Raw genomic sequence first — 13,260 nt, 5'->3', positions numbered from 1 at the left:
ATGGAACATACCCACCAAGTGAGAAATAAATCCCCTGCTTGACTTCAGTACCATCAAACTCCTTCAGTGCTAACTCATATTGCTACACAGGTATAATGGCAGAAGAGAATTTCCACTGTCTTTGTTCTTTCCTTTGGAAGGGAGGAACGACGATCCCAACACCAGAACTCCCGACAGCGCCCACCACACAAACCATCGGTGCGATCGCTGCTAGACTAGCAGTGGCTCTGCTGGGCACACAGCGACTTTCAACCCAGCCATCCTCCCCACAATTTTCCCTTTGCCGAGTCTGGTCAGTACTTTTGTATATACAGGCAAGTAATACTGCAACGTGTTTTTAGCTGTACGTTTAAGGACTTACAGCAAATCCGCTATGTTGATCAAACCACTACACAGCTACTCAAGAACATCAAAATCCATCAGATAAAATGATCAAATCAGTTTTACCTCCGATGTCACAAAAAGGTAATTTTACAATTCTTCCTACCCTGAGACTCCGTTCATCCTGAAGCTTCTCTAACAGGACAACAGGATCGTATAACAGCATTATACTCCTTGAATATCCCTCCTAAAGGCCCACAAAACTATTAAAAAAAAAAAAAGAAAAAGAAACAGCTGAGCAGAAAGCTTTCTCATGAAATCTGATCAATAATGGAATATCACTGTTCCTGGATCCTGTCTTGCTGTATCAAGTTCAATAAGTTTTCCCAAGGGTAACGTTAAGGATCTTAACTGTACTGTTTACCCATCTCCGCATGGTAATGATAAAAATATTGATTTCTGTATCTGCGACTCAGATTCCATTAAACATAAGAAATTGAAATTATTTCCCTTTGTATTACATTAGCTAAACAATCACAAGCATGAAAAGCTTTACCCACATCAAAATGAAGCAACATTGCTAATACATAACACTTAAAATAGCCTTTTATTTTTTTCTGTGCTTTTCGAAATGAAGTCCCGGTCCAGCAATCAATTCAATACAATCCCTCCTCAAAAATCCCGTGAAAAAACTTCATGCTGGGAAAGGGATAGGCACGAACAAAAGCATCTGTTTTGATTTGACTCAGATGTCAGCCAGCCCAGTTAGGTATACTGCCTTCCCCCGAGAACAGCACTGGAGAGGTGAACTGAACTCATCAAATATTCCTCACCGCTGTGAGTATAATACAGAAACTCTTCGACCCTCTTCAGGTCCAACTAAAGTAGCCAGAGCTATAGTTCCTCCGCACGACAATGCTGAAAGTACGGCATTCCCATTACGTCTTTCACAAAGATTGGAAACTTTGACCTTTGTCTCCTCATCGTACATAGCCACAGGAAGTATTTTATCGTGCCTTTGCTCTTTCATCTGACGGCAAAGCTATCACACAAAACGTACCCCTACAGCCCTCTACTCCAAAACTAAACAGGACAAACTGACAACTTCGTGCCGCAACCTTACGACATCGGGTTCCAAGCCTGGCATCGCATGGGATTTAACGCGTAATTTAGTAAGAGATGTCACATGAGCTTGATGCCTGGGGAAGAGGGGAGCCTCTTCTCTTCGAAAAAGAGCAATTGTAACTGCTACAGATTATGACAGAAGGAGATTCATCCCACTGCAGTAAATCCATAAGTTTACCCTAGGGACAGTCCTGGCTCAACAGGTTCCTTTCCCCCTCTCTCCCTGCCTTTTAATGAACCTGAAACATTTCTTCAGACTTTCAATGAACCGGAAATGAGCCAAAACAATAAGCTCAACAGGTCTTTAGGTTATTTTAAACAATAAACAATATGCCACTATTTTGTGGTATAATTGTATAAATCACACTGCTTCATACAAACGGCATGGCAAACGAGCACACTGAAGAGGCCAGAAGAGGTAGATTTCTTCAGCAAGATGAGCACTTTTCTCAATAACACCTACTCCAAGAATCATATTTATACAATCATTTCAACAAGCAAGCCTTCTTTGTAAGTCCACTATAATACGCTGACAATAAAAGATCAAAGAAACTTGTAAGCAAGCCAGGATATAATCAAAACATTTAATCACCAAGAGGTTCCTTATCGGAACCATAAACCGAACTGTGTTTTAGTGGGAACTGCAAGAGGAAAAGCAACTCTGAATACTCACAAGGGTTTTCACTCCCACCCTCACGCAACACATACAATTAGGCTGACCTTTGCACTAGCAACTCACACTCTCACTTTGAGGGCAGAAAGGATGGCCCAGGGGCAGGGTTTTGACCAGGAAGTGACATGAAAATTGCTATTAATACCAAGACCAAGACAACCCGGATCTAGTGCTCCTCCTCCCCGGCAGGCTTTGCTTTGAGACATTACTCAGATTATCTACTTGCAGACGAGGTTGAGCTGCTTGGATCTCTGCAAGGCGGGGCCACCCCTGCTGAGGACTAGGCAGCTCAGTACACATCGCTGGACACCTGAACAACACAGCTGACGGTATGGGGAGCGACCTTGGAGTTTCCCATCTGCTGGGACAGCAAGAGGCCATCCCTGGCCAGGGCATGTATCTGCTGCCCACGCATCAGTAATAATTGAGAAAACCTCCCTTCTGGAGAGGGAAAAAATGCCTATTTGTGACAGGGCTCCTCAGAGGCTGAAGGCCAAGTCCGCAAGCTCAGCCACAGCAAGGAAACTCTGATGGACCCACGCTGGTGGTGTGTGGTCACATGTTTCTGCGCCTCCCTCGCTACTGTGTCCTGCTCTACCTTTTTACCCAAAACAGTGGGGAGCTGATGGTAAAAATGAGCTCATCACTGTGGCGCAGCCTCTGCCCGGCTGCCTGAGAAAGACGAAGGCGAGTTCGCTGCCGTTGCTTTTTGTGCCGAGGGTTAAACCTGGCACCGGGCAGAGCAGAGGAGCTCCTTGGTGAGGGATGGTCCTGCCTCCTTCACAGGAGACCGCTGGGGCATCACGGGTGGACATATGCTCGAACGCCGCACACGCTCCCTCTGAGACCCTCTTCTCCCCCACAGCTGTGCTGTACTGACTCGAGGAAGCCCCTTTGGAGATTTTTCCTGTTTTACTCATCAACCATTCCCGCTATTGCTTCCTGCCGGGGTCAGGAGCGGCTTCCTCATTTGCTGATCTCCCAGCGTTTTCAGTGCAGCTCTACTAAACAGCTAAGGGTGGAAATTTTCTTTTTCCTCCTAATCCCCCCCCCCTCACAAAAGCAAAACATTTGGCCTTCAGTTAAACCAAATAGATTTTTTTTTTCTGTTAAAAGTAGGTCTCACGATCCCCGTGTGACCCTGGTGGGAGGACAGAGCTGAGGCGGCAGTACACCCCGCCACTCACTCAGAGCACTACAAAAGCCAATTGTGTGTCAGTCTCTGAACAGCAGAGATGAGTACACGGTCTTTAAATTACTTCCTTTTTTTAAAAAAGGAAAAAAAAAACAAGAAAAGAGCTACTAGAATTTTCCTGCTCACACTTTTTTTTTTTCCCCCAAACATACTTGGCCAATGCTAAACAACTACAGATTTGGACGCAACTGACATTAAACAATAGCTTAGATAAATTTTTGAAAAAATGGTAAATTTTCATGTTCTTTTAAAGGCTTTACTTTTATTTTATTTGTTTGTACTTTTCATATGTTCATATGTCCATATTTCCCTAGAGTTTCCAGACAGCAATACACATATCCTTGTAACAAAAGAAGTATGGGAAACTCTGGAAACATCCAACTGTGTGCAAGCACTTAAAGCTCAGATATTTTAATACAAAACAAGTACCTCCCTGAAACAAACATCTCCAGATGTTTTAACATATTTTTATATATAAGTGTATATATATACAGAATGCAACTAAAGCATGAAAAGCCAAAAGAATGTTCTCATTTCCTGAAGCTGGCCAGCAAAAAGGAAAAAATGTGAATGAAGTAACAAAGATTTCGGAAGTCAGCTTTTTCTTAACAACAGCCACTTTAAAATTATCCACTTCAATTCCTTTCTAATATAACCAGCATATTCCCTGCATCTTGCAACCGCATATACAAAAGAAACCACAGAAGGGAAAAAACAAAACAAAAAAATTTTTTTCTAGGATGTTAAAAACATGACAGCAATTGACAGAAACATCTCTCTTGACAGATTATTACACTTCTCCTTTCAGCCCCAGTGACTTTACTGAAAACTCCCATCAAAACACCCTTTCATATAATAGCTTCCATTGTCTCCCTAGCACAGCACTTGAGAAAAACAAGAAACAGCCATGTTAGTTAGTAGCTGGCTGTCCCATAGTTCTGCCTCTATATATAGTTGGACTTAGCCTGTAAGATCTCAGGGAGAGAGCTCTTACTCCATCTTTTCCAATAATGCCAGAGCGCTGCAGAAAACAACACTCTAATGGTAACAGCCTTCAGTTCCTCTGAAACCTGAAAGCAGCGGATTCAGCACATTCAGAACATTTTCTATGAAGGCATGACATGCCAACAGATACAACACACATTTAAGCAAGCACGGAGGTGCTGCTGTTCTTCATGCCCCCTCTGACTATCGTCTTCTCCTCACGGGGACAGGAAACCGGGTCTCCTTCCTCTGAGGCTGAATCTGTGCAAGCTAGTTCTGTGGCAACAACGATGAGACGACTACAGGGGGCTTGTGCCTTCAGACAGGGCTCCTTGAACGGTCTGCCAGTAGCAGGCTCCTTTCCCAGTCTACTAGAGTGTGGAAGCACCACATTCCCACTAGGAACCCCATTCTGGGGTTCCCACCCATTCTGGGTCCAGACAACAAATAAAATTTGCTTGGTCCTCTTAGATCCCAAACCTCCTCATAGGAATCCCATATTTAACATCATTCTCCAAAGCCACTGTTACCTGGTCCGGCAAAACCAGCATAAATCCATGTTTCCACTGAAATGGGTATTTCCACCTTCTTCCTGTGCCTCTCCCTCTCATAAGATCGGGGAACTGATCCCAAGCAAGACAGACCCCCAGTTTTAAATCTATATCTCTGCCTACCTACCTAGCCATCGGTTTTCAGCCAGATCAGTTCCCCGATCCAGCAAACTGTGCAGCCACATAAGCGTCAATGCTGGCACAAGAAATGGAGGGGAAAGCTTGCAGATGAGAGAAGGGAAGATCCGTGCTTGGTTGAAACGTCTCTGCAATCGTGGCCGTGGGGAAGGAGAGCAGCCCTGGCACAGCTCCTGGCCACGGGGATGGCCTGTCCTGCTTCCTGAAACCAGGCAGACATGGATCTGCAAAATGAGGTCCTGCTGAGTGAATCACAGCCCATTTACCAGCAAGCCTGGGTAACAAGAAATTAATCTAGTACAAATGTTGGTCATAAATTGACTCCAGTTTTTTTTCCACATTTCACAAGGAAGGTTTCTCTCTCTGCCACAAAATACAGGTTTATTCTACTGTCAACACAGTTTACAAGTACATGGCTTTCATCTGCAAAGCTACACACCTAAATATGCACCTATATATAATGTGGTCCCTTACAACAGAGCATTTACCAAAACGAGAGGATTTTGCAAGCGGAGGCTGCTTTGCTGATTCAGCTCCGAGTCTGCAAGGACCACGTTTCTCCTTAGAGCACTGGCTGGCAGGCTTTCCAGCGTGGCGTGCCAAACTATATTTTTCATTCCCAAATTAGAGGTCGAGCGTGCCAGGACAAAAGCAGTGAGCACTCAGAGCTGCTGCCCTTCCGAGAAGCAGCCGGTGCCTTGTCCCTGTGCGGCAGCAGCTCCCCTTGCCACCGCCTTCGCAGGAAGCTCCCATCCCATCAGGGCTCCTGGGCTCTGGGACAGCCCAGCGCCACCCGAAACCTGCCACGCTCCTGGTCACGCTGCTGACCTCAGCCTGGCAGGCCCCCATCGCTCTCCCAGCTTGCAAATGGCCCTCTGGCGTAACATGGGGCCTGTCCCCGCCATGTCCACACGACGTCCCCGCGCAGTTCACCGGGAGGGCAGCCGGGCTGCAGCACAACTGCAATCAGTCAGTGCTTCCTCTCCTGCTGTGGGTCACTCACCACATTTTTCCACTACCAGAGCAGGTTTGGGGCTGTGCTGCCCTGGCACCAAGCGCTGTAACCTCTCCTGGCTTCGCTCAGGTTCAACACCTCAACTCCCGTCTCATCCCAGGGCTGTACAGTGGTCATCAGTCATCAAGGAGGCTTCCAAAGACCAAAGGCAGTCCATAAAAAACACCAAATCCATCTAAACACGTGCCAGCCTCTCCACACAGCCCACATTACCTGGATTTGGGGAAGATTTCTCTTGGTCTGCCTGTTCTGCAGAGTCCCTGTAAAGCGTCAAGGCCCTCTTTCCTCCCAAGATCAGATTTTTCAGCTATTTGTCCACGTGATCTTCCCTCCCCACATCGATCCCACAGCTGTGCCGTGCCAGCACGGGGTCTGGATGGGAGCCACTCTACCGTGTTACAGCCTCCCAAATGTCCCAAATGCCGGTTTTACTGTATTGCTTTGCTGTGGTCTTTCCTCAGAGCACCCTGCTACACTAAGACAATATATTAATACAGAAAATTCTTATTAATGTAAGTATAACAAGTTTTGCTTACTGCTCACGCTACCCAGGAAACGTTCATAAAAGCCATTAGGCTGTCTCAGTTGCTCGGGTTATCCACACCAACTTACCATCCATGACATCAACGATAAAGCTGAAGATTTTACCTTCACTGTTCTCATCAGTTCAGGTTTCATCAATCAAAAGTCCATCTACATACGCGTTCTCAGTTCTTGAGCTGTTTAATGCGAGCAATGATTAACACAACCCTAAATCCAACCAATGCACCCAGCTGGCTTAGCATTCATCTCCTTATCAAATTCTGTAGAGGTGGCTGGAGTTTTCTTAATGCGGTAAAAAGTGACAAAGAAAGGATGATCAGTGCCTGAATTCAAGGACTTCTTATTTGAAAGGTAAGGAAAAACAATTAACATGAAAAATACAGAGCATGAAACCTCATCCTGGGTGATGGCCCTGTTGTAACACTACTTTCACGCGTGGGGTGGCGAGTAATAAGGACTTACTATCAGGCACCTTTATGATACGCCAAAACAATGCCATTTATGTACTTCTCAGTGCAAGAGGAACAAGTTTTCAGACTGCAGACAAGAGGCTCTCTTGGCCTACAAATACTTTATCACTAAACAGACCACCAGTTTCTGCTTAGTGGAACCCACCAGCATCTCCAGTTGATGAGACAAATTAATTTAACTCTTTATGATAAAGAATTGCAGAGGTACGCAAAACCAGCCAGACAAATTACAGTACCTTGACTGATTCCATGGACAAGTCTTTTCTCTCTGCTTAAAAAAAGTAAGTAAGCATTTTTATGAAAATGTCGACACTTCAGAAAGGCGAAAGGCTGGAGTACTTGCAAAGGCGTGTCCTAATTTGAAAAAAAGTGTTTACTTCAGGCCACAGCCCCATGTTATGTTTTTTCTCATTGTCAAGTTGTATCAAGATGTTCCCATCCTTTCATTCCTTTAATGTACATTTCTGCCTCAGCACCAGAGTTTCTCTCCTTCCAGTTGTAACTTTGAGGCACACTGTAACAGATCACTAAAATGACAAGAACAGAAGACCGTATACATGGTTGTTTGGTTATTCATACTATGGACAGCTTATACAATATAAGACTTCAGCTGTCAAAACATAACTGTCACTTCGATTGTCCTTGTCAACAGCACTTGCCACAATGGAAAGACCTTACATAAGTAACTTTCCTTCCAACAATCAAGCTGCTTTTAGCACGGAAAATATTTAAAGTGTCCCTGCATTGAAAAATAATAAGAGACTGCATTAACTACGGAGCGATAAACTTTCAAACGGGACAAACCAGAGACGAATCAGGATGTCTAACGGGACACACTCAGTGTGAAACCGCAGCGGCAAGAGCTGAAAAGCTTGCCTTAAGTGCTTTGATAATAAATATTTTATTGCAACTTCAAAAAGAGTGTGTTAACTACGCAAGCTGCCCTCAGTATATCATGGGCCATTATTGATTCCCTGGCAGTAACCATATGGAGCCAGTTCTAAGAGACAGACCGGTGGGGTTACGGCCGCAGTTTTACTGCAGTATCGCATACAGCTTCTTATTTATGGAGTCCCTTGCCAATGCATTCAAAAGCAAACACTCTAAAGTACTTAACAGTTTTCAGCTTCACAGTCTACTTTACAGTGCAGCAAGATCTGTAAACCAAATGAGTCTACACTGGTTTTTCAAATACAGTTATTCTTCGAATACAGAGGAGCTCTCTTTGTTTAGTATTTTATTGCACGCTGGCATATATCTACTACTATAAGAAAAACTTATTTTGCATTAGAAAACTACAAATGCTTAATGTAATAATTGCTCTGAATTGTAAACTAATATTTTTCTCTGAATCCCATGAGAAACTTGCTGCAACAATAATACATCAAGATGAATTCAGCACAACCAGCTGGAAAAACTGGTCAAAAAACCTCAACCTGTGGTTCCTTCTTGCTCTCCCCCTGCCCCCAGCCAGTCACACACTCTCAGCCCAGACATCACACAACCGCGTCTTCCATTCAGATGTTGAATTCTGGGTTCTTTTGATTCAATATGGGGATATTCATATAAGGAGCAAACGTTACCCCGACTAGTTATCGGCACCAAGAAGCACAGTCAACAATCCTGAACGACAGACTGCTCCCCAACATCGTCGCGGTTAACGGGCAAACCGCACATCTCCCCCGGCCAAAACCCTCTCCGGGGTGAGGGACCTTCGGCTACCGTCCGCTCTCCCCCCCCCCCGACACTGAGCCCCAGACCCCAGCGTCCTTGGGCAACAGGCCTCCAGGTCACAGGAGCAGACTGCAAGTCCCTTCAGTTGCAAAACAGAAACAGTGGCGACAACTGCAGTTCAGGAATCCTCCATAAAGTGAAAGCGTTAAAAAAAGAACAATATTTCAGAGCGAACGTTCCTTGGAACAATAAACAATCCTACAGGCATACCTGCTCGCCACACGTCTGATCCCAGTCCACGTACAGAATCCGGATAGAGACCTCAAATCGTGCTTTTCTTTTTCTGCTCCCCAAAACTCAGATTATGTTAACTCCCTAAATCGGAACAAAAAGGCAGGACCTGAAATCCCTTGGGAGTTTCAGCGCATGGAAGCTTTTGAGATCAGCTTACATTTGTTTAAAAAGTTGTTCTGAATGAAACATTTGCATGTTTAGTGGGGTTTTTTTTCCCAGAAAGTCAAAGCAAGAAAGTGCACCAATTCTGAATCTCCTCCCCCCACATTCTACCAAATCAAAAATTCATTTTGCACAAACCTTGCCCCTTAGTTTTGTTTTGATCGCAACGAATTGGGATTACCTAAAGAAAAATCCCTTTGCCAGAAATCCTCCCAAGCAGCTCGCCCTGCGGGAACTACCTCCCCGAGCTCTGGCCCGCTGCGCCCCTCCCAGCCCGGCGAGCAGCGCTCCCTGCCACTGTCAGCAGCTCTCCACCACTCCCTCTAGCCACACTTTTACAAGAATCAATACTTAAAAAACAAACAAACAAAAACCTCTGCTTTGATCCGACGACTCAAAGCTCTGGCAAAACACAGTTGCAACAGGACCTTTGCAGCTAATACTGCGTGACCCAGTCCCTTTCAGGTGCGTGCCCAGAAGTGCTACCCGGGAAGCCCCCGTGCTCCTTCCCCACGCGTGTCCCCACCGCCCCTGCCGAGTTAGCGTGTCACACTGGCACAAAAAATCCTCACGCAACCCACTATCACGCTGCAACTTCCCCTCACTGGCCAGAGCGCTACGGTTGCAGATCCCCAGTCCCCTCTATGGCGATTTGCTCACTACAGGGGAGAAGAGAGGCACAGAGAGCACTGGCCACTTTAGGCAACAGGCCCTACGTCCGGTCCTTTCTACGTCCGTAGTTCGTATTCGAAGCACGACAGAAGCAGCAGGATGCCAGGCTCGCCCTCGGAGGCACGGCAAGGTTTGCTCACTCGGGGCGGCCCCGAGCACGGCCACACGTCCCCCCACATCCCCTAAGGACACGCGGGCCGAGGTGCAGCGCGCTGCCTGCGGACCTGCCAGCCACCAGCTCGCCCGCTGCGAGGACACGCCGCGTTCGCCTCGCGCCCGAGAAACCTCCTCCCGGCGGCCTCCGCGCAGCCGCAAACGACGCGGGCTCCCAGCAGAAAGCTCGGCCGAGCTCCCTTTCGGCAAGTTGTGGCAAGCGTAAGCTCTACGCTCACTTTGTCCCAAAATTTCTAACCGTGCCGGGGTGTAACCTAGTTCATATCCTGGTGAGCGTGTAGCAGCAGCCCGGCTGGCCTGCTTACTGACAGCTTCAGCAGGGTAGGTGCCAAATCTGTGATTGCTCTATTTAGCCGGCGAGGCAGGCTCCGTACTGGCGCTGAAGCACCTGCGCGGCGCTGAGCAGCGTGCGCATCCTCTGCGCACTGTCGGTTTAGCAGCTCTCCAAAATACAGGAAGAAACCTGGCTGGCAAACTCCTATAACCCACTAAGAAAGCAAGTGAGTGTCAGAACAACCGAAGGAAAAGAAGTTGCCTTAGTAAACCCGGACAGTGGAAGCAAATTATCCTTCTTCTCAGAGCGTGGCTCCACAGTAGCCAAAACTAAGCTAGGTTAGGCCTGGCAAGTTCCTGCCCCTTCCCTGGCCAGGCCTTCCCCCTCCTTCCTTGCCCCAGCACTGCACCACTTGTTGCGCAAGTATCAGCGCGCCGATACTGAGAACGGAGCCAGCTCAACACACCGCCGTGCCCACCGTCAGCAGAAGATGGTACCACAGCAGCCCCGATTTAGTGTGACTTAAAGACTGTTGCTGTAATATGTTTTCTCTAAAGGTGTGGCCCAGTGTTGGAGGAAAACGCAACAGAAATCAGCCGCGGGAAAGATAAGGCAATCTTTAGTCTAAAGTCTGCATGCCAGCAGTTGCTCCCAAGCTGCGGGCCCAGGCCACCACCGAGCTGGGGGTCGGATACTAAATCACTCGTCTCCCTTCCCTCGCCCCCCAAACACAAACGGATTTCAATATACTGGCACAACATTTGCAGAGCGCTTTAATTTGGGATATTTCATCCCAAGAAACGATTGAAATACTGGGCAACGAGCATAACAGCCTCGCTTTCCATAACTTATCACCACCGACCTTTCCGTAAGATACAACTACTGAATAATTATAGGATGTCCATAAAACGACTTGCATCAAGCTCACCACATACATACCCAAGGTTAGGTAGTATCACAGTTTTAAAACAGCACGCTCCCGTAGGAAAGGATGCCTTTGAACGCAAAGAGCTCTAAACCCACCCCCAGCCTCAGTGAAGAAGCAGCAGCTTCTGTTTTATTCCCAGTTTGCTGCCCCAAGGACACAAGCGGGGCCCACTGTTCCCTCGGTGAATGCAACCCTAGCCTTAAAGACGTGACATGAGAGATGAGGAACGCCCACTGCATCAACTCAGCGGGTCGCTGTCACTTCGTGGTGGCCCAGTACAAAACCGGCTGCTTGACAAAAGAGGAAAGTTCCCACTCAAAGTGGAAATTCGGTGCAGCTGCATCCCAGCTGCGCCACGGCGCACCTCTTCCGCCCCGACCCCAGCTCCCCCCCCCCCAACCCGGAGCCCCCAGCCCGCGCCTCACCGAGCACTGCGCTGCCCCGGCGACCAAAACGCCGCGTTTGGCACCACGTTTTACCCCTCGCCCTCCTCCAGCCAACCCCCCCCCGCTGCTCGCGCGTGGGCCGCGGGGGGCTGCTCGCGCGTGGGCCGCTGCTCGCGCGTGGGCCGCGGGGACCTCCGTGCGCGCCGCCTCCACCTCGCCACGGCGCGGCGGGACACGGCCCCTTCCCCCCTCCCCGCTGCCCCCCGCGGAAGTTCCCCTCGCTGGGGCCCGCGGTGGGGAGGGGGGGGGGAGGGTTCGAGCAAGCGGGCAGCACTTGGTGACAGCGCTCGGCCGGGCCGGCGCCGCGCTGCGCCCAGACAAAGCGCCGCCCTCGGCGGCAGCGCGGGACACGGCGGCGGCGGCGGCCGCCCTCCGCGGGCGGGGGGGGGGGGGGGAAAGGGACGCCTCCCCGGCCTTCCTACCTGTTGGTCATCCCCGCCGCCGCCGCCACCCCCAGCATCCCGCCGGCGGCCGCTGCCCCCACCGGCGTCCGAGGAGGAGCCACGCCGGGCCGTAATGGCGCTGGGCGGCCGCCGCCGCCGCTGGCACCGCCCCGCCGCCGCCGCCGGGACCGCCCCGCCGCCGCCGCCGCCGCCGCCGCCGCCCGGGGGCGCGTGGGGCTGGGGCTGGGGCTGGGCGGTCGGGGATGCGGGCGGGCTTCCCGCCTCTCCTTCCCCGGCTGCCTCCGCCCCTTCGTCTTCTTCTTTTTTTTTTCCTTTAAACTTATCTTTTTGTGCTGTACAAAGGAGTCGGTGCAGAGGCTGTGCCTGCTGCTGGTGGTTCACCCGAAAAGTTAAGCTTGGCCCTCCTCTGCTTTCCGCCGGCTTGGCTCCGTCCTTGTCGTCTGCTCTCCTCTCTCCCCCCGTTAAAAATAAAAATAAAATAAACGAAAATTCCCTCTAAAAACTGTCAGGAGCTGCACCCGGAACGCCAACCTGAGTTATCCCTCTCAACTTGCCGAAGGAAAATTTAATCAACGCAGGCCGTGGCATGAGATTATTTGCGTGTTTTATGGGTCCTTCAGGAAAGGTGCAGGACTAGGGGGAGTGGTCTCGGCAAGAAAGCCATGCAGAGTTAAATGTGAATAAGATGTTAGATAGCTTTCCACGCTGTTTTTCCAGAGCTAAATCAAAAACTATCAAAACTATTCCAAATATTTTCACTGTTTCTTATATGTAGTTTCATAGTACAGCCTTACTTCCCTCAATACAGCTATTGTCTTACCCAAAGACACCAAATATGTTTCAGTGAGTGTTCACTAGAGCAAAATTCCATTTTTACCATACTGTTCATTTTTTATAATGAACAGTACCAATGAGCAATGATGTGGGGAAAGGCCAGCACCTCACTCAAGCTGAGCTGCCTACCAGTAAGTATCCTTCAGATACCAGGAAGAACCTAAAGGCACGGGCCCTGCTTTGCCTGGACAGAAATAACCTCATTCTAAGCCATTCACGTTTCAGAAAATTATGAGCAAATTTAAAACAGTCCATTAGAAAACATGCAGGATAGCTAAGCTCTTTGTATCACCACCCATTACCATCCGTAATATCAGAACAAGGAAGTGGCCTGACTGATAAAACTGAAAGCCGGTAATATTTGATTGTCAAGATTGAAGAGA

At 48.6% G+C, this 13,260-nt stretch overlaps 1 protein-coding gene across 5 annotated transcripts in view; it reads right to left on the bottom strand.

The window, feature by feature from the left end:
• The window catches only part of LIMS1 (LIM zinc finger domain containing 1), a 79,599-nt gene extending 67,413 nt beyond the window's left edge, over positions 1-12,186 (bottom strand). For 2 of the 5 annotated variants that reach the window (XM_068925721.1, XM_068925747.1), the window contains exon 1: positions 12,062-12,186. In XM_068925721.1, coding sequence (XP_068781822.1) covers positions 12,062-12,099 — 38 coding nt within the window. In that variant the 5' untranslated portion in view covers positions 12,100-12,186. Of the gene's footprint in view, positions 1-487; positions 520-7,251; positions 7,543-8,959; positions 9,065-9,326; positions 9,386-12,061 lie in introns of those variants that run through there. The other 3 variants (XM_009665494.2, XM_009665498.2, XM_068925741.1) reach the window with 3 other exon arrangements.
• Positions 12,187-13,260: the final 1,074 nt, after the last annotated feature.

The sequence above is a fragment of the Struthio camelus genome, chromosome 1 (assembly GCF_040807025.1).
Source record: "Struthio camelus isolate bStrCam1 chromosome 1, bStrCam1.hap1, whole genome shotgun sequence".
Classification (NCBI taxonomy): Eukaryota; Metazoa; Chordata; class Aves; order Struthioniformes; family Struthionidae; genus Struthio; species Struthio camelus.
The sequence above is the reverse complement of the archived record's forward strand: the minus strand, read 5'-3'. Positions and strand labels throughout refer to the sequence as shown.